The 20,854-nt window shown below is 39.6% G+C and overlaps 1 protein-coding gene across 6 annotated transcripts in view; it reads left to right on the top strand.

Annotated features, from left to right (window-relative positions):
* The window catches only part of ripor3 (RIPOR family member 3), a 69,555-nt gene that overhangs the window by 25,975 nt on the left and 22,726 nt on the right, over positions 1–20,854 (top strand). For 5 of the 6 annotated variants that reach the window (XM_044213356.1, XM_044213318.1, XM_044213336.1 and 2 more), the window contains exons 2-8: positions 2,286–2,375; positions 14,504–14,602; positions 17,740–17,895; positions 18,617–18,695; positions 18,809–18,832; positions 19,000–19,053; positions 19,414–19,563. In XM_044213356.1, coding sequence (XP_044069291.1) covers positions 14,505–14,602; positions 17,740–17,895; positions 18,617–18,695; positions 18,809–18,832; positions 19,000–19,053; positions 19,414–19,563 — 561 coding nt within the window. In that variant the 5' untranslated portion in view covers positions 2,286–2,375; position 14,504. The remainder of the gene's footprint in view (positions 1–2,285; positions 2,376–14,503; positions 14,603–17,739; positions 17,896–18,616; positions 18,696–18,808; positions 18,833–18,999; positions 19,054–19,413; positions 19,564–20,854) is intronic. The other variant, XM_044213326.1, reaches the window with a different exon arrangement.

Raw genomic sequence — 20,854 nt, 5'->3', positions numbered from 1 at the left:
TGTATTCCAGCAAGTGAGTTATGTTCAAGTACTCTGGAGAAACTTTTGTCCCATTATGATACATGCTAAGTTCAACACCCTGCTATCATGGTGGCATATATGTCTGTCTGTCTATCACACATTATTCAAAGCACAATATCATTCCATGATAATAGCTTGAAATCTAGAATATGGCACAAGTGTATGATCTTGTTATATGTTGCTGCATTAATTTCCTTTTATTTAACTAATAGTCAGAATAATCAAAATATTAAATCTGAATGAAAACGCCTCATGTAATTACCTTGATCAGGAAAACATAGAATATTCTCCATGCCATTTGTGTTGGATCATATTATGGCTTTCCAATGACAACAGTAAAAAGTGTTGGATTTGGTTCTTTCTGATAACTTACAAACCATTTTACACATTTTAAACTTATTTATTTCATTAAATAAACATTTCTTGCAATACAGAAGTCCTGCTCAGTATTCTAAAGCAGAAATGATTAATTGCATAGATTCTACCATATAAAGAAAATTGTAGATATAAAATGCTTCTTTTAAACCATACAGTCTGCATGCACATAAACACACACACTGTACATACAGGGAGTGAAAGGTGGAGGATAGCGACTCTAAAAAGAAATGCAATATTGCAAAAAAAACGTTTTTGTGACTAGCTGGTTAACATAGTGGAGCAGTGATTTATACGTTTAAACTGTATTTGTGTGTATGTGTGTGTACAGCATGTTTAGGGCTCAGTTTAAGTAGTGTTGACAGAGGGGAAGACCGTGGAGAGTTGGTATGATTACAAACCCAGAACTTCTCTCCTCCTCCTCTTCCCCTCTTCATCTCCCTTCCATTTCCTCCTCCTCATGTCCCTCACATTACAGAGAACCAAAAAAAAAAGACAAGAAACAGACTGAGAGATATATATTAGGAGAAGAAGACAGAGTAATGGAGAGACTCGTACAGACACAGTAATGTGTCTCTTTATCTGTCAGTTCTTTCTCTACAGAGACAGAAACACACACAGGCCAATGAGAGATGAATGAAGAGAGAAAGAGAAATAGGGGTTCCCTCTTTCTTTCCTCTCAGCTGTAAAAATAAAAAAGCAGTAGAGAGAAAGAAATAGATCGTGTCCTAGACAGATAGAAAAGCATGTGGAGAGACACAAAGTCCATATTGGATTTAGATCAGACTCAGTTGGGCTGATGTAAACAGATTCAAACTGAGGATGAGACTGACTCACACCTGCTTTACAAACTTTAATTTAGTCATCCTGATTGTCCATACTGGACCTCTTCTTCAATTGTTTTTCCCTGTTACGGGTTTTGTTTTGGGGGGAGTTTGTTATGCTTGATATGTGAATCGAGGGTCTAAGGATAGAGGGTGTCGTATGCTGTACAGATTGTAAAGCCCCTTAAGGCAAATTTATGATATTGGGCTAAATAAATAAAAAATGTCCCTTCAGTTCTGTGGAACGTAGACCCGACCCGGGACCTAAGTTCAACCGAGTCCAAATTATACTCAGTCTAATAGGGTCGGGTAGGGTCTAGCTTTACTGTCAAGGGTATCAGGTCTGTGTGTCAAAATGTCTAATTCCCGAGTACATCTGCATGGATCTGAGTGTACCCAGGATCTGCTCTGATCATGTGGTAGAACATATTTTAGGAAATCAGTAACCTATGTAATAAATGTATGCTATTAAATGACAATTACTGTTTGGAATGTGATGCAGATGTGAAACTGGTTAGAAAATGATTATCTCCTGTCTATCTATTGCCCAGTTGCCTACAGGATGTTTTATTGTTAGTGCAGGAGGTGACTTTCAATAATTCCTTAATTAAATCAATGCTGAAAAACAAAAACTAATCATTTTTGGAATTAGTTTCTCTGACTTTACATTTGTTCTTTATTTTTTCGATTGCTGCTCTTTTTGTGAGAGGTGTTTCTGTTACGTAGCCTACCCCCATTGATATAAATGGGGTGGACAAAAACAATAGAAGCACCTGTCAGTATAATGCAATACAGTTCAACAGCACCACAAACTGCAGCCTCCAAAATGACCATACAATTGAACCAACATGTCTCTGAAACAGTTTAGACAATAACTGAACATTACGGTTTCATGGAAGTAGGATTTATTGCAGAACTGCTGTATTAAACTCTATTAGTTTTAGCTAGGTGTACGTAGACTGGCAACTGAGTGCATCATGTATCTGGACTGCTTTCAGTTTCATTTTCATCCTGTTTTCAACAGCAGAAACCAACCAGTATTATCTTTGTTTCTTATTATTTCAGTGTGTTTAGTGAAGATGAAGTGACACCACCAGGATCTGAGCCCTGACTTCACAGCTTGGATGTTTCCATCGGACGAAACACAGTACAAAAGTGAGTAACTTATTTCTGGTTGGTTGCCTGTGAACCTCAGTGGGCAGAGGTTTTATGTGATTTCCTAACACTTATGATAAGGCTCCTTGTCAGTTCACAGTAAATCACTTTCCGCCTGGATGCTGCTGCTCTGACGAAAGTCTGGAAGTTGGCCTGATAAATATAAACAGCCTGGATTTTAAGTGTAATCCCCATCTGGATGCCAAAGTTATCATGGACATTGCTCACATAGCTCCACACTCAGCTGTTTATTTATGAATATAATCAGATAAGGATTATGTTCATCAACTTGCCAATACACACAGATGTTGACAGTCACTGTGAATGTGTGTTTGCATCTGTACAAGTGTTGGAGTAGGCAGATGTTTTTCATCTTTTGTAGAAGATTAATGTGTATGTGAACATCTAAGTGTTTGTCCAGGGTTGCGTATGTGTGTGTTGGAAAGTACAGATGTTTGTATCTTTTGAGGACTTTGAGAAGCCAGGCATGTGTGTGCGTGTGTGAAGAGTCCAGATGTTTGTATCTCTTCAGGAAAATAGAGATATACACTGTGTGTGAAGAGTTTATGTCAACAGATTTAAGAGATTAAGTTACTTTAGAGTCTTTTAATCTTTGCTCTCGCTCGGCCTAAACACACAGGATATCACTACATAACACAACACACAGCGGGGCGGTCGGTGAAGGTGAACGACAGGCAGCGAGAGAGGAGTGAGGCAGGTCTGCGCAGAATGAGTTAAAATTAAAACTGAGAGAAAAGACGGACATTAACGGAGCCAGAGGAAAAAGAGAAAAGAGATACAGACAAAGAGAGTGATGGGGACAGGAGGGTGGAAGAGAGGCAGACAGGCAGAGATAAAGAAACCTGAGAAAATGGAAAAAATTAGAGGTATAAAGAAGAGACACACCAGCTATGTGAAAAATGACCAGCTAAAACACGGCGCCAGAGAAATGACAGCTGCAGAGGAGGACAACTCGTCCAACACACTCTCTCTCTGCTCTCCTTTAACCTACATCTTTTTTTTCTTATTTCCTGTGGAAGAACTGAATGTTGTCTGTCCCCTTTTTTTGCCATTTGCTTTATTCATAATGTATGTCTTGTTTACATACAGCTGCATTCAGGCTCGGAGACTGTGTGCAAAATGAACTTTTTGGATACCTTACCAACAGCCAGTTAACTTTTTTTTTGCATAAGTGCATTTTTACCTCATAAAATAACTAATAGGCATGTTTTCATTTTATTAATTCAAATAACTCACTCTGTTTTCAGTGTTATTTTATTTGTATATTTAGGTCAGCTGTAATTCATTACTGCTGCATTAAAGGCTGTATAAGACTGCAGAATTTAAATGTTAACCAGTCGTGAAAAGTAACTAAGTACTTTCACTCAGTTTCCCTGTAGTCACTACTTGCATATAATATGTATAGTAATATAACACACTAAATAGGGCCCTTCTTTATAATAAGTACTTCTGATACTTAAACCAATTTGCTAACAATACTTCTGTGCTTTTACTTAAAGCTACACTAATCAATGTTTTAATGGATCAAATGAACACGTGTAATGTGAAAGAGGTCTCTCGTAGTGACGGTACCCACAGAGAAATATCGCCTGACTCTGCAGTTCCCCTCAGCTCTACAGGAGCATTGTATCGTCTTTCAGCTCATTGTTTTGGCTTCATGATCCATAACTTTACTGTTTTGGCTCACTCTCAGCACTCTCATCAACCTCATTTCCAGCAGCAGCAGGCAGCTGTTTTCAGGCTCTGATAAACCAGCTATAAGCTACCTGCCCAGCACAGGATGGCAGACAGACAAAGTAAGCGTCTAGCTGGTGAAGAAAGTTGAGCGTTTAGCAGCTAAAGAGCCAGATATTTCCACCAGGAGTTGAGTAAATATTGGACTAATTTGTCAGGTGGACCCAAACATAACTCCAAATGAATGCTAATGTTGTTCTGTAGCTGCTGGATGCCCGCTCAAGTGGCCAAATTTTTTTTTATTAATGCAGGTTTAAAAAGCAATTTAATAGCAGCAGAAAATCTTGTTTTTGCTGACCTCCAGTGGTTTAATATCTCAAATTGGTGCAGTGATGAAGAAGTGTACCCCTAGCGTGTGTCAGTACGCTCTGACATCACTGTTGGGTGTGGTTACAGGCGGCAGTTGCAGCAGAAACAACAACGCATCAAAAATTTAGCAACCAGTGTGATGTGTGAACCACATTTTATTTATATTTTAAGGGATTTCATTGCATTTAGTTCAATGGGCATTTTGGGTACACTTATGGATGCATAAAAAGAAAGAAATACAACTGACGGCTAATAAAATCCTTTTTTGTGTGTCTATTTCACCTCCTCCCTTTCACTTCTTTCCTAACATGCCCCTCCCTTCTTTTCTCTCCAAAATAAGTCTAAACATTTTGACAGAGCAGAACGTTGAAAGCTGGTGTTAACAGAACTCAAGTTCAGTGCTAATTCACTCACTTAAAACAACAATCGATCGGATGACCTCAGCTGTGGGTGAAGACACAAGGGTCTGATTTTTACAGTTACAAATCAAATGCTTTTAAATGTTTAGTTTGTCTAGCAGCCACTTTGGCAGGAACATGACCAGCTTAGAGGCTCAATTCACCACTAAATACCGCATTGACTCTGTCAGGTGTGATTATATTTATGCTGTTATATTATGATCTTTCATGCCTTCGTCTTCGACTTTTGACCCTCCGATTGTGTTTGTAAGTCAGAAGTTGTGATGTCCCAGTTCAAAACTTCACTTAGTCGTCGTCCCCCCCCAACAAACAGAGACTTTTCAGCATCACACTTGGCATCGAGGCGTACCCATAATACTCAAGAACAGCTCAAGAAGAAAGAAGAAGGATAAACAGTGGAAGGCAGTGATGCAACCTTAAACTGGATGAAGAAAAAGATGGCTGTCCACACCCTTTATGTTAGTGTTTATAGCCTTTCTCTTACAAAATGTGTTTATATACCACTAGTTTGCTTTGCCAAAAATGTAATTGCTGCTAGAAGTTTCTTTCCTCCAGTCCAGGAACTTGAACCATGAAGAAAATTGAACTTGGTCTGGCTCTCTTTGGGTAAAAACGCTGTTAAAGCGACAGTAAAAAGTGACATTCAACAAGGTGAAATGTAAAAAAATATACATCACATAACTACAATAGAATAAGAAGCTGTAGAAACACAATATTAAAAGTAAGGCTGTACATAAATGCAGGAATTATTATATGTCTTCAGTACAGAGTGAGTATGTCTTGCTTTTTTGTCTAATGATGAACAAACTATTATGAATATGTGATACAAGTAAAAAAAAAGTACTAATGTGAGACTGTTTCTGCTGCCAAAGCAGACAGGTGAGAGGAGGAGAAAAATAGCTGATGCCTGATGAGGTCTATCTGAACGAAATGCTGCATTTATAATCATGGGAGCTCATTAATTGTGTGGATTATTTTTCCCATAAAAGACAACAGAAGGCATAGTTTTTATTTCCAATTACCATCACAAAGTTGCCTCATGTTATTTCAAGCTGCAGTGATAGAATAAGATGTAAAAGCATCAACACTGTCAGAAATCCCTTTGGCACTGAACGAAACCTAACACTTTTGGGGTCCTCGATTAAAAGGACTTCTCAAATCTCAAAAAGATGAATAAAAGCTGACCAACTGCATATCAGTGAGAATGCACATTACAACTATGGCTGCTATTTCAGGAAAGTTATGAGGAAACACTGTGTTTGGAAGCTGTGTGTATGTGTGTGTGTGTTTCCATCCAGAACAGCATAGTTCTTCACCCTCAGGGACATGAGTCATCTGTGACCTCTGACCCCTCTGAATGAGCCAATCATGTTTCATCTGGCACTGAGCCACTGAGTCTTAAACTGGGCAAAAACATGCAAAAACAACTTAAGAACTGACAAATGTTTTAATTTAAGAGAAGCTTATTTTACAGCTTCTTCTCTCTTTCACACACAATCACATATTCTCTCTTTCTCTTTCGCCTGTCTTGCTGAAGAATCTCTTTAATCCAACGATTTATGACAACTAACTTCACTGGTACGACTCTCTACAGAAAGAGATTTGTTCGTTTGCTGCTCTTAAGACGATGAAAGATGTTTTGTGGATTTTGTTTACTTGGAAATTGGGCGAAGTCCCACGAGGAGCATTCAAAGTAATTTAAAGTTGCCTTCTAATGATCACAGATGAGAGACGATGGAAGATGAGGAGAGAGAGTGGGGGGGGGGGGGCAGAGACATAAAAACGAAGAAATAAGTAGAGGGAGACAAACCAAAAACAAGAGGACAGATGGGAAGAAGAACACAAGATAACAAAAAACATGTTTCCACTAACGGGGAGATGCAGGAGGGATAAGTGGAGGGCTACAAAGGGGGGAACAAGACCCCAGAAACACACACACTTGGACCCAGGAGACTGAAGATGTACATACAGAACGTTCCTCAGTCTTGTTTTTGTCATGTTTCACCAAACAAACAGAGACTGAAGCTATTTCTCATATGGTCAAGTTACACATATCAACCCAGTTTTACAGCAAGTCGTGAAATAGTCACAAAATTTAATCTATAGATTTGTATACATGGACACAAATTTTACATTTCTTTTTGTGACACTCAGCACGACTTTCAAACGAATAAGGACGAACGTAATATAAAAAGCGACAAAGTCTGCATAGGGAGAAGGTCGGTGTGGATGGATGGGTCAAACACAGGACTTTTACACAGCAGACTGGGGTTCGTTTCCTTTGTGAAACCAATAGTCATCGTTGATTGTTTTAAGGAAGTATTTATTCTAACCCAAACCATCATCTTTTCCTAAACCTAACCAAGTAGTTTTGGTGCCTAAACCTGACCAAACTGCAACCGTCACCTGAAATTTTTCTCAACAAGCTTTATTTTGAAAGTCTAACCAGATGTTGCATATTTATTATTGCTAATATGATCGCAAAAAAACAAAACAAAGAAATGCGGTGCAGGCACAAAAGATACTTCCCGTTGAAATACATTAGTTTGAAAATCATGCTGAGCGTCACGAAAAAAATTGAAAATTTGTGTCCATGTACACGAACCTATAGATTAAATTTCAGGACTATTTCACGAACTGCCGTGAGACTGTGTTGCATATATACGTGCAGGCTTTTACAGTAATATAATGATGCTTTGTCATTATATCATCTTGGAATAAACAACAGACATCAATTGTGATTATCTGTGCTGGTTAGCATGTTGGATGAAATTCCATTATTTCAGATCCTTGTCTATCTACTGTCGGATGTCTTTAGCAACTGTTACGTCTGTCTGAATTCTTATGATGGTTTTACAGTGATGAGCAGAATGTACTTTTTATTTATCTATTTTTTTTGTCTGAAATGTTGTTTAAACCTTCACTTCAGAAAATTGTGTTAAATGCATTCATACGAGTCAATCGAAGTGGGATTCAGCAAACTCTCTTCACTGCACAAACGTGTCATAAATCACTCGTTTCAGCCTGATGAATGACACCTGTTTGGCCTTGTCCGCACATATACGGATATTTTTGAAAATGGATACTGTTCCTCTCCAAAAACGATTCCAAATACTCAAACAAGCATGCCGGGTCAGTAGGTGCCGATAAAGTCTACGTCAATGATACGTCAAATACCATAAAAGAACATGCTAAGTTGTGACCTTGTAATTAGACCTAGCAGTACTAACCAAACACAAACAAACTGGTGATCCGCCATTGTTGTTGTTGTTTCAGGGGCATGCTCATTACACAAAGCAAAGAGCGGGCATGCGCGAATTGAGATGACTGTTGTCCACACAGATACACAGAAAAAGTTCTGTTAAATTTGCACTACATGTGGATGGAAACTTGACATTCTTAAATCAAACAGGTGATTTTCCACCTGTGAAGAAAGGCAGACTATCAGTAAATGACTCGTACGACAGATCAGCACCACTCGTGAATTTCATTCAAGTAAAAGTGCTCTTAAATCACTCGTATATGCCTGTTAAGATAGAATCAGGCGTGAAAGATACTTCCCAGTGAACTACATTCGTTTGAAAGTCGCGCTGAGTGTCGCGAAAAAATGGAAAATTTGTGTCCATGTTTGTACCAGTGGTTCTTGCATGAGGCCCATTGATTTTGCAGGATTTCCCAGGCTTCTGGAGCTATGAATCTGCCATCACTTACAAACCTGTTTGTTTGATGGCTCCGGCCCCACTGCGACTGAGGGAAGGAACTGATCATTACAGAGTCAAAACCAGGCGAATTGGGGAAGTAGAAATGAGGCTAATTACGGCGAGCTGAAGGAGAGCGATTACCAATGAGACCACATTTAAAACACACTGTGACACCACCACACCCTGCGAGGGAGGAGAGAAAGAAAATCAATTCCTCATGTTTGAGTTTTACATGGAGTTTTGAACAGTGTGTGTGTGTGTGTGTGTGTGTGTGTGTGTGTGTGTGTCTGGTCTGGCTACAGAGCTGTGAGCATGCAGCAGACCTTCACAATGGGGCCTGTACATCGTGGTGGCAAACACACACACACACACACACACACACACACACACACACACACAGACACATCAAACACTAGAATGTCTACGTTCACACACACACATAACCGCACACACACAAACATACTCACAGCCCCCAACCTCCCACCTCCTCACCACATGAGACCCTGTAAATCACTTGCAGGTCAAGGCTAATTTTTTAAGACCAGATCTCACTCCAGCTTTCCCCCAGACACCCCTCAAAACACACCCCCCTCCCCACACACAGACAAACACACGCGCACACACACACACACACACACACACACACACACACTTCATTCGTCTTCATCCCCCCTGAATTCTTCATCAGTTGAGGAATGTGCCTCTCTCATTTCACATTCGAATCACATTCCAGATATTATTTATTTTTTGTTCTGCACATCAGTAGAACCTGTAATTAGAACATTTTTTATACAGTTTTTATACATTTTTCACATGTTCTCAGTTGCATTTACACAAGTGGTTTTCAGTCATTTTCAATCACAGTGAAACAAAAAGCTGCAGATTTTCATTCCAACCAAACACTACAAGCAGCTGCAGTCTGTGGCATGCGCACCTCCAGCCAATGAGCAGCTAATAAATCATCAGTGAAATCAGCTGGTGTGGAGCCAGTTTGAATGAAAACAGCAGGATTTGAAACAAAAGTCATAAATTAATTAGCTAAAAGGTCTGAAAGTAAAAGCAAAAAGTAAGTGAATTTGAGCAGATAAGGATATACGTAAAGGAGACAAGGAAAAAAGTGGAAAGAAATGGGATGGAGGATTTAGGGACTGTTTTAATCATGACCAAAGTGCACAAATTGTTTTACTGGGCAAAACTTAAAGGATAATTCCGACCAACATTGCCATCACTGCAGACACATAGAGACAGACAGATCTTATGTAGCCTCACAGCTTGAATGTTTAATATTTTTCCATTAATACAGAGGCAGTAAAAGGACATGGTCACAGTAACAGCTTTGAAAGAAAACATTGAAATGCCATGTCGTTTAATGGCCTGGATCTTGACTTGCAATTTGTTAATAAAGACCAGACTTGAACTTGTCTTGCCGTCATCACATCTTCTTTTTGCAGTGTGGAAATGTAATCTGACAACACTCTCACAAAACAAAGTTTTCTGATACTCTGCAATAAAACCGACTTTTTGGTCTTTTTAGTTTTCGTTTCAGCAGCTGTGGTTCCTTCATTAAAATCATGTTGTGGAAAATAAGGATAAGGCTGTTTCAGAGACTTTTTAAAATCAAGGAGGGTTTCAGACATTCTGTGTAATGTTTGCAACTATGAAGATGACTCTGTCTCCATTTATGACTCTCAGTGACATCTTTCTCCCACCTTTCTCTCCCTACAGTGAAATGTAACTTCTCACTCTGTTTCTGCTCTATTTCTTTTTCCTGTGGTCTCTCTCAGTGTAAACAGCTTCATCTGTGCATGTGTGTGAGACCTCCTTTAAACAGCTCATTTACAGGAGTAGAGGGTTAGAGTTATGAGTTATGTGTCAGGATTTTAAACACACTGTTAACAAACTGTTTTCCACACATGTTGAGGATTGATCTGGTGCATTTGCAGCGTATTATACAAGATTTCACTTAAGTAAAAGTACAAAAGTATTAACAGCAAAGTGTACTTAAAGTACTTGTACTTTCAGAGTATTATATTATTATATATATATATCATATTATTGTAATATTATCACTGATGCTTTAACACATAAGCAGCATTTTAATGTCACAGCTGGTGGAGGTGGGGCTAATTTGACTACTTCATATACTGCTGGATAGTTTAATCTATAGCACAGGATCATATTTCATAAAATTATGACATATTTTGTTTGTAAAAGCTTAATCTGCCAAGTAAGTAGTAACTCCAGCTGAATGTAGTGGAGTAGACGTAGAAAGTGGCATCAAATTTAAACACTAAAGTAAAGTAAAAGTACCTCAAAATTGTGTTTAAGTACAGTACTTGAGTAAATGTACTTAGTTACCTTCCACCACTGGTTTCATTACGCTCATTGTTCCATCTCTTACTATCCAACTAACCACGACTCCCCCTCCTCCTCTCTGCGAGTCTGTCTGTCTCTCTGCTTCATGGCCACATGTGGTGGTGATTCAATGGTTCAGAGGAAATCCCTAAATTCCTCTGACAAACACACTGTTGAGAAAAAGTTAAGCAAAGCAGGTGGACTCATCTAACTCAAAAATCTGAATTTAAGGAGCATTTTCTGTATGTAGCTACTATGGCAACATTTTTCTCGAGCGATGAGAGTGAAACAAGACGATCGTGTGATGTGATTGACTGAAACAGCTGCATTTTGAAGCTTCTTACAGCTAAATTTGTGAGCTGACATGTTGAAAAATGTTGCATGTACAACCAGAGACTGTAACTGAGCAGACAGGTGGAGATGCATGTAGCCTGTGACAGCAGAAATAGACTTTATGCTTGTTTGATAGTCAGAGCTATATTACATCCTTCACATAGTTTGTTACAGCTGGTTAATGTGGCGTTCAGCCAGGACTGAACTATGTTATTCTGCTGCTCTCAGCTAAATACGACTGAGCTGATTCCTCCAAGTCTGGCACTTTTAAAGTCTAACTCTGCATCTGTAATGCAGGAAGGTTATATTAAGAAATACACGGCTGCCAGATTTTAATCTTCTAGATTTTAATACCGGTTCACATACACAGATACAATAACAGCAAACAAGTCTTGGTATACTGTAACCATTCAGTCAGATTTATGAAAGTCTACAGCCATGCTAGTGGCTCTGTGAGGCTGTAATTAGGCAAAGTGGTGCTTTGAGCTGAATGCTAACACATCTTAATTTAGCGTGTTAGCATGCTAACATTTGCTAATCAGCATTAAACACAAAGTACAGCTGAGGATGATGGGAGTGTCATTAGTTTGCAGGTATTTGGTCAGAAACCAAAGTATTGGACAAATTGAAACTTTGGCCTGATGGTGGCGCTAGAGGAAAAGTCAGAGGATCAACAAAGCTATTATAATTCATCCTGAGGGGGACATGAATGTCCGAACCAAATTTCATGGCAATCCATCCAATAGTTGTCGAGATACTTCACTAATAACCAAAAATGTCAACCTCATGGTGGTGCTAGAAAAAGTCAGGGGATCACCAAAGTCAGACTGAATGGCTAATAGGACAAGGTTAGGGGTGGACATGTCCCCCCTCAGATTTTTAAGCAGAGTGATTCAAAGAGGAGGAAAGCATCGTTCACACTGGACCCAGCTTCCTTACCTGAAACTCGTTTTTAAAAATATTTATTAATATATTAAATTATAAATAATTTATTTATATATTAAAATATATCATATTTCAACTTGAAATGACAACATCGTATAAATAATGATTATCCTTGTAAAATGAAAGTCACTTGGCTTCCTCTAGTGGTAGAACACACAACCAGATGTTAGTGTGTGTGTGTGTGTGTGTGTGTGTGTGTGTGTGTGTAGTGCTTACTTAGCTAACTTTAGCTAATGATCAGACCTGGTTTCTCCATCACTGTGTGTTATGTGTGGTTGCTTGGTGACCCTGTTGGTGTTGGCTTCAGGACCAGAGTGTATTTTACAATCTGGGTCAGCACTCCAAACTGGGTTACTCTGAACTACTTACACTGGCAGCATATTTCTGCCATGCTATTGGTTCAAATCCTAGTCATGGGGCAGCCAAGCCGAGGGCGGGTGACCTTCATTCAGCTTATTTGAGCAAGACAACAGCTCCATATCAGGTCAGATTTGAACATGAAAACATGCAGAAATTAACAGAAGTTAACAAGCAAAGGAAACACAAAGAAGGAGGTCAAGATAATAACAAAAACTGCACATGATCATCCACATTATCAATAGACTGGCTCAATAAGATGCTGAATGAGGAACTTTGGACAACGCTTATTCTTTTTGTTTTCATATTAGATTTACAGGATTTGTAAGCTACGATTCCAAAGGTTTTAACAGTGACTCATTCTGAAGTCATTTAGAAGAAAACAGCTGATGACCATGTAGAGAATAGCGATGTTGTTGTTTTAGCTTCAACCGAACTCAGTGTTCACAGGAACCACATGAAAGACCCTGAGCAGATGGCATCCAGACCGTGTGTGTGTGCGAGCACATTGTTATTGTATACTTGCTTGCACACAGTATTTTCTGTGGAATTACAGCGTGTGTACCTGTGTAAGGGATTTATTTACAGTAAATTCCGCCTGTTCTTCATCACTGATTGACGTTTTTACTTTGTGACACACTTTGTTGTTTAGTTTTTTCTTCACCGTCAAAGGAAATGCATTCCCCTTCATGCAGATGAAGTAAAAGGCACAGTCAGCCAAAACTACGATGATTTTCTTTACCAACACTCGTATTTGTCCAAAACTCCCTTCTTATAATTATGTGGAACAAAAAAAATCTTTGGACATTCTTGTTTTGAACTTAAGCAGCAGTTTGTCAAAAAAAGAACAATTAATTGAACACATGCATTAGCAATGCAAGACATTAGAAACTGAGGTGAGAGAGGAACTTCTATCATCTCAGAGGTGAATGACAGTGATCGACTTAAAAAGAAGTGGCAGATGTTGAAAAGATAAAAAGTCAGGGGATCGCCAAAATTATTACAATTCATCCTCAAGGGAACATTAATGTCTGTACCAAATAGTTGTTGAGACATTTGACTCAAAACCAAAAAATGCGAACCTGCTGGTAGCGCTAGAGGAAAAGTCAGCGGATCACCAAAGTCGTAAGGATTCATCGTCTGGGAACCATGACTCTTTGTAAAGACTTTTGTACCAATCCACATCTTGAGATATTTTACTGGATACATGAAAGATGAAAGTCAAGGGATCACCAAAGTCATTAGGCTTAATCCTCTGTGAAACATGAACGTCTGTTCAAAATTTCATGTCAATCCATCCAATAGCTGTTGAGATATTTCAGTCTGAACCAAAGTGGTGGACCGACTGACTCACCGACATTGCCATCGCTAGAGACATGCCACTAGTGCGGCTATAAATCTGATACTCTGCCATCTGAGCTACACAGGCTCCAAACCTATATGTAAATATATAACTGCCCTCCATCTGTTTACCAGTATGTGCACATGTTGGTGCTCTGTTTCCTGTTTTGGATTGTCTGAGAGTAAGGGTGGTCTTCTTGATTTACGTGTTTGCGGGTGTGTGTCTTCAGTAGAAAAAATGGAAAAAAACAACATGGTGAAAATAGACAACAAAGCTTAAAACACAAGCGCCAACAACAGTAACAAATGATAAAATAAAAAAACGCCAATGCAGGTGACCTAGTTTTACACTCTTGGCTTCAGCAGCTACTCTTACTCTTAATATTGGGATAACAAGATCTTTGGAAGTCTGGAGGCAGCCATTTTTAAACTGGTTTATATTTAAAAATGCTGGTTTGGGATCAAACAAGTTATAAGTAGCGTAATTTTTTTGATTTTGAAATAGGTGTGGTTCCTGAATAGGAAATAGTCATTGGGAATATTTAAGGGGGGGGATTTTTGGATATATGATTAAAATCTTGCTCATTGCCTCTGTAATTATTTCTCTCTCCAGGATGTCGGTGAAGCTGCGATTCGACTCTCCCTCAGATGGAGGTTTGGTCCACAGGAGCCGCTCCTTCACTGGGTTCAGCTCTCTGACTGGACGACGACGGTGAGTGACACACTGTTACAGCCAAAGAGGATGCAAGTAAGAATGACCAACTTAGTTCCCTTAAATCGTTTCAGTCTTAAAGAAATGACGAAGAGGAACAGATGAGACCTTTGTCTTTCAGTCATCATCTCCTACACAGGACGTCCAAATATCTGCTAGTCATGAGAGTGGTATCAGTCTTCTCATCTAACTCTTGGCAAGAAAGCAAAGGTTTGAGTTGATGCAAACTTTACGCTCTGGCATAGCAGTCTTCAGCAAGATAACACCAACTTAAAATGAAAACCGTTTGAAACCATTTCAGTCTATAGTCCATAGCAAGTGTCCCCCTTTCCCACACTGCTAAATTACATCTAAAACGAACACATCCACACACATATAACATATAATTTTAAATGTGTATCATCATAAAAGAGGTGCTCCACACCGAATGCAGTGTCCTCTCTGAGTTTTTTGTGGCAGTTGCAATCACACCTGTATTTAATTCGGTCAGTCAGTCATTTGCATCATAAAGGTTTTGCTGACAATGGTGGAACATCTTTAGCTGTCTACATCTAGTTCACGTCTGATAATATTCTTGCAATTCCTGCAATAAGTATTTGAATTCATTCAGACTGTCTAAACCAACAAAACAAACATTTGTAAGGAGACAAGTGTTTGAGGAAAAGCCTCCATTTGCGACAAAGTCTAAGGAGCTGGTTGTAGACCTACGAAGGGCCAAGGCACCAGTGACCCTGGTTTCCATCCAGGGGGGTCAGTGTGGACATTGTAGAGGATTACAAGTACCTGGGAGTACACATGGACAATAAACTGGACTGGGCTAAGAACACTCAAGCTCTGTACAGGAAGGGCCAGAGCCACCTCTATTTTCTGAGGAGGCTGAGGTCCTTCAACATCTGCCGGACGATGCTGAGGATGTTTTATGAGTCTGTGGTGGCCAGTGCTATCCTGTATGCTGTTGCATGCTGGGGCAGCAGGCTAAAGGTAGCGGACGCTAACAGACTCAATAAACTGATCTGTAAGGCCAGTTACATTGTGGGGGTGGATGCTGGCCAAACTACACGCCATCTTGGACAGTGTCTCCCACCCACTCCATGACGTGCTGGTCAGGCAAAGGAGCACCTTCAGCGGAAGACTCATACCCCCAAAATGCACCACAGAGCGCCACAGGAAGTCATTCCTGCCTGTGGACATCAGACTCTTTAACTCCTCCCTCTAAGTGTCAGTCTGTATGACCCTAAGTCACTAAACTGGACATTGATCATTAACATCTCTGCAATACTTGAATAATTGTGCAATATACTCTGTTTTCAGTTTAATTTATTGATATTTATTCATACCTCTATTACTGCTGTGCAATGTCCTCCGTCTCATTATAATCTTAATAAGCTACACTTAATTTGACAGTTCATGCACTATTACTTTAAACCGTATTATTATTATCATCAACTGGTAAACCCACTTGTACTTCACACTTATTTTAATTTTATACCCACTTGGTACTTAATTTATCTGACCTGTATTATAGTGTATTATATATTTTGCTTAGTACTTCTATTCCTGTGTGACGTGACAGTGAGCTGCTGTAACAAAAGAGTTTCCCCTCGGGGATCAATAAAGTATTTCTGATTCTATTTCTGATTCTGATTTATACCCATAACTGTCAGGATGAATGACAGAAACTTTGACCAGTCTGGCCCCATAGTGACTATAATAAAAGCTGTTTTTCATACTGTAGAACAATCAAAGAGAGAAAATAGAATTAGCTATTGTCCTTTAAGATTTAAAGCACTTGAAGCTAAACTGTCTTTTGTCATGTGGAGGGAAATCCCTTCACCCTCAGACGAGCCTGTTGCTCATTGATGGGCAGACAGTGAACGCACCGCAGACTTTAAGATGTTATTTCTGAATGAAGAAAGAACGAGTAACAAACACACAGACAGTCAACCGTCAGTCCCATGAGAGAGAGTCACACAGAGCTGGAATGCACTTCCTGTGATTTTTCCATCTCAAACATAGCCTACATGCACACAAACACACTCAAAAACACAATATATCTATTTAACACACACTCTCTCTATTCATTCCTGAGCATCGTCACTGTGTTCCTGCCCTGACAGCATAATACCGTGTGGTCTCCCATGATTCTTCATTATGGAGCTTTGATGGTGACAGGAACATGATGCGACCCGGCCGTAAACATGACAGACATGCATCACATACGCTGACAGGGTCGACAAATATCACACACCACGAAAACACATTTATAGCCGAGTCCATAATTACAGAGAACATCTGCTAAATCTGAAGAACAACATGTGTTTACATTCAAAAGACAAAGCCCTCCAGAAGCCGAAGGAATTGTGACTCTTGTCTGTCAGGAGCAAAGGAGGAAGTCGGTTGATGTTATTATAGAGCCACAAAGTCTGAGTAGGGAGGAGGTCGGGGTGGATGGATGGATGGGTCAACAACATGTCGGCCACAGGAGATCACTGTTCACTTCCTGTTTCCTACTGACAGTCAACAACGACAAAGGTCCCCTAATATTAACGAAGTAGTCATTTTCACCCAAACCCGGCTCTTTCCCTGACCCTAACCAAACTTTACCCATAGCTGTGTCAGATCAGAAAACTGATTTATTTTGGCAACAGGGATTTGCAAAGGTTTTTGAAGGCACAGACAAAGGATGTCGTCCTGCCGATAGTGGCGTCAGATCAGAAAACACTTCTGTGACGTTCTAGAGGACGCTTACAGACGATGTTTTTTCTTGTTTAATTTGGAGGACTTCTCTGTGAAACTTAATTGACATCGGCCATCCAACAGCATCTTCAAACTTACACCATCGTGTCTTAATAAACCTTTGAGAGCAGCTTTGAAATTTCTTCAGTTCAGGTGCTTAAGTGAAGAAAAGCATTCGATCTATGAAAACAGGGATGCTTGGGAAAAATCCTGGCCAAGATGACAACCCCCTCTTCCACCAGTGATTACTGATAGTTGTTGTATTTAATTACAGAGTCAGATTTGACTTGGATAGAAATCCTCTCTTTAATTCTGAGTGAAACTCTCTTGCTCTTTGCTATTGGATAATCTAAGTGGATAACTATCTCACTCTGTGTCTTTATGTATATTTCTGTTTTTAGGCCATCCTCTGTTCGTACCTCTCTCCGCTCCAAAGCCATGACAGGAAGTAAATCTCCCAGGATGCACTTGTCTCCCAGCCGAGGGGGAGGAGCTATCTCGTCTCTGCAGCCGGATCAGGTCGACAGGGTCTTTCAGGCGCTTCGCAAAGGACTCAAGTATGTATACTAATAATAAAGCGTGTACTTTGATACTACTTATATACTACAAGCAAGAAACAGTATTGGGAGAAGTACTCTTAGAAGTATTCTGTACTTAAAGTACCAATACAACAATGTAAAATCACCGCATTACGAGTAAAAGTCCTGCATTCAAACTCCAGAAGTACAGAAGTATTATCAGAAAAATGTACAATAGGAACAGGAGAGAAGACAAGAGCAAGTTCTGCTACACAAATGTATATTGTATTCTTTTGCACCGTTATTTGAACAGTTATTTAAATGAAACCATGTGAGAAGTTTAGAGATGAAATGTCTCTTTGGTGGAACTAACAACTCATAGACATCTGAAACATGTGACAAGGGGTCCCAACTGCTTTTTTGGAAGGGGGCACACGCCAAAAAGGTTGCCAACCGCTGGTTTAACCTTTAACAACGCAATTTACGCATTTATCATATACTGTAAGTACCTAGTAACTACAGTTGTCAGGTAAATGTAGTGCACAAGTACAATATTTCCCTCTGAAATGAGTAGAAATCTAACTAACACTTGACTAAATGTACTCAGTTACTTTCTACCACTGCTTAGATGTTTGAGTTGCAAGTTGGTAAATGTGGAAACTTATGAAGTGAGTGCAGAATTATGTCTGCTGCGGCTCTGTCTCAAATGGTATGAAATTTCAGTGTGAATCACACATGTTGGTGATGTGACTGTCTGCAGGGAGTTCCTGGAGGGTCACCAGGCAGAGATGGACTTCCTGTCTTCACAGCAGAGAGAGACCAAGAGAAACTCCAGACTGGTGAGGAGAAAGAGAGGAAGAAACTGAAAGTGTGTGCGTGAGTGGGGACGGTTTGATTTGTTTCTTAGGTGGTTATAATGACCATGACGATGATGTGTTTTCTCTGTTTTCAGGCCTTTCTGTATGATCTGGAGAAGGTAATCTTTGCCCCAGAGCCACAAACACGTGTTTTCTCAGCAGATTCACATGTTTTTACCTAACTACGGTCAAACCTGCTTTCATAGAAATCAATATATAACATACCAATATATAAACATTGAAATAACTGATCAGAAACAAAGCTATCGTATTTTTGCTTTCACAGGAGATAAGAGCATTGGAGAGATACATACGAAGATTAGAATTTCAAATCAGCAAGGTAAAAGACATTTTTGTCTCATCTTTTTAGTTTAGGGTTTGATCTTGGGTTGAGGTGATGGTGATCAAGGGATACATACAAGAACTTTTAATAGCTATTTTTGACATGCTATGCAACAAAATCAGTTGGGAAGCAAACAAAACACAGAAATTTTTGTTGTTTCATTAAACAGCCACAGTCCATGCAAAGTTCTGCCAACTTTCAGGCTAACTATCTTGTTAAGCAGATGCACGTGAGCTAAGCTTTTGTGGAAAGAAAGGAAAGAAATGTTTTGTTGTTGATCGTGTTGCTGTCACTCTGAACACAGTCCTCTCAGCCACCGTGTCTCAGTTTCGTTGTTTCTGTCTCTTGTCTCTGCAGGTGGAGGAGCTGTATGAGACGTATTGTATCCAGTGGAGGTTGTGTCAGGGAGCGGTCAACATGAAGAGAGCCTTCTCACTGTCCCCGTCCACCAGAGCCTCCAGAGAGAGTCTGCTGGAGCTCAGTCGCAACCACAGACACAGCCTGCAGGTACTGCAAGGCTCACAGTGTGTGTGTGTGTGTGTGTGTGTGTGTGTGTGTGTGTGTGTGTGTGTGTGTGTGTGTGAGATTTTATTTCTTTAGTGGAAGGTTTTCTTTTTGTCTTTCTTGAAGAGTATGTAGAAGTGAATTTTGATGTTGCTAGTACAGATATGTTGCCATCAACGTCTCTTTCCAATTTCAAGTCCATTCTAGACTCAGAATAGCATTTTAACACTTTAAAGATTTAGCTGATGCTTAATGGTTGGTCATCTGGTTGGTTATCTTGAAGGACAACCAATCATTTACAGAGAGGACTGACTGAAAATATTTAATATGTCATCCAACCACGCCACCTCTTCCTTAAGCAGACTTTTTTGACGCTCTTTACAATATGATGCTGAGGGGCGTGACAAAACGTCAGTATTTGACGCCCTGGGAATGAGCACAGGCCGGTCAGAAATAACCTCAGTGGTCTTTTGAAGTAGCATTTGTGTAACAGACGGCATGCAAGAGTAATTAACAGCTGAACATTATCTACTGCAGGAAAACAACTTCCAGAGTCTTAACCAGGGCCGAGGGTTATTTCACTTTCATTAAATCTCATTCGAACTGAACGTGTTGTTACTGTTTGTTGTTGTAATACTCATTCCGGCCACAAGAGGCTGAAGTGCACCACTACCCCATGATCTAAATAGGTTTGAAAGCATTCATGTATTCTTCCAGGGGAGTTTTGATTTATCCATGCACTCCAAACACAAGGTACATATGTTGTGTGTTAGCGTGTTATGTAACATTACTGTCGTGTTTTTCTTTTGGCTAGAAATGTATTTTAATAGGCGCGTCACCAAACATGAATGCTTTTAATCATATGGGTAGTGGTGCACTTCAGCTTCTAGTGGCTGAAATGAGTATTACAGCAAGAAACACTTGTGATCCTGACAAAAAAACATTTTTTTTCACGTGTTTTCACAGATGAAAATTTTTTTTTTAAGGAACTTTGAAAGTTTATCCTGGCAAACCTTCTTTCCACACGTTCTTCAGTCATAAACACAGGAGAGAAAACAATTTAGATCAGACTATTTATTCATTTAAAAAAAAAAGAAAAAGCCCTCCACATTCTGGAAAGACGATGAAGAAAACAAAGCTTGAAAATCCTGGACAGACTGGCTGATTAAAACTAAAAATGTATGCATAATGGTAATACTGTGCAAACTGGGCTGCAGCCACTTTAACATTTGTTGCTAAACCAAACACATTTGGCATGGTTACTGGTGATCACGCAGAAAACACTGTAATTGTC

This window comes from Siniperca chuatsi, linkage group LG2, assembly GCF_020085105.1.
Source record: "Siniperca chuatsi isolate FFG_IHB_CAS linkage group LG2, ASM2008510v1, whole genome shotgun sequence".
In the NCBI taxonomy this organism is placed as follows: Eukaryota; Metazoa; Chordata; class Actinopteri; order Centrarchiformes; family Sinipercidae; genus Siniperca; species Siniperca chuatsi.
Note: the sequence above shows the minus strand (reverse complement) of the source record. Positions and strands in the feature narration are given on the sequence as shown.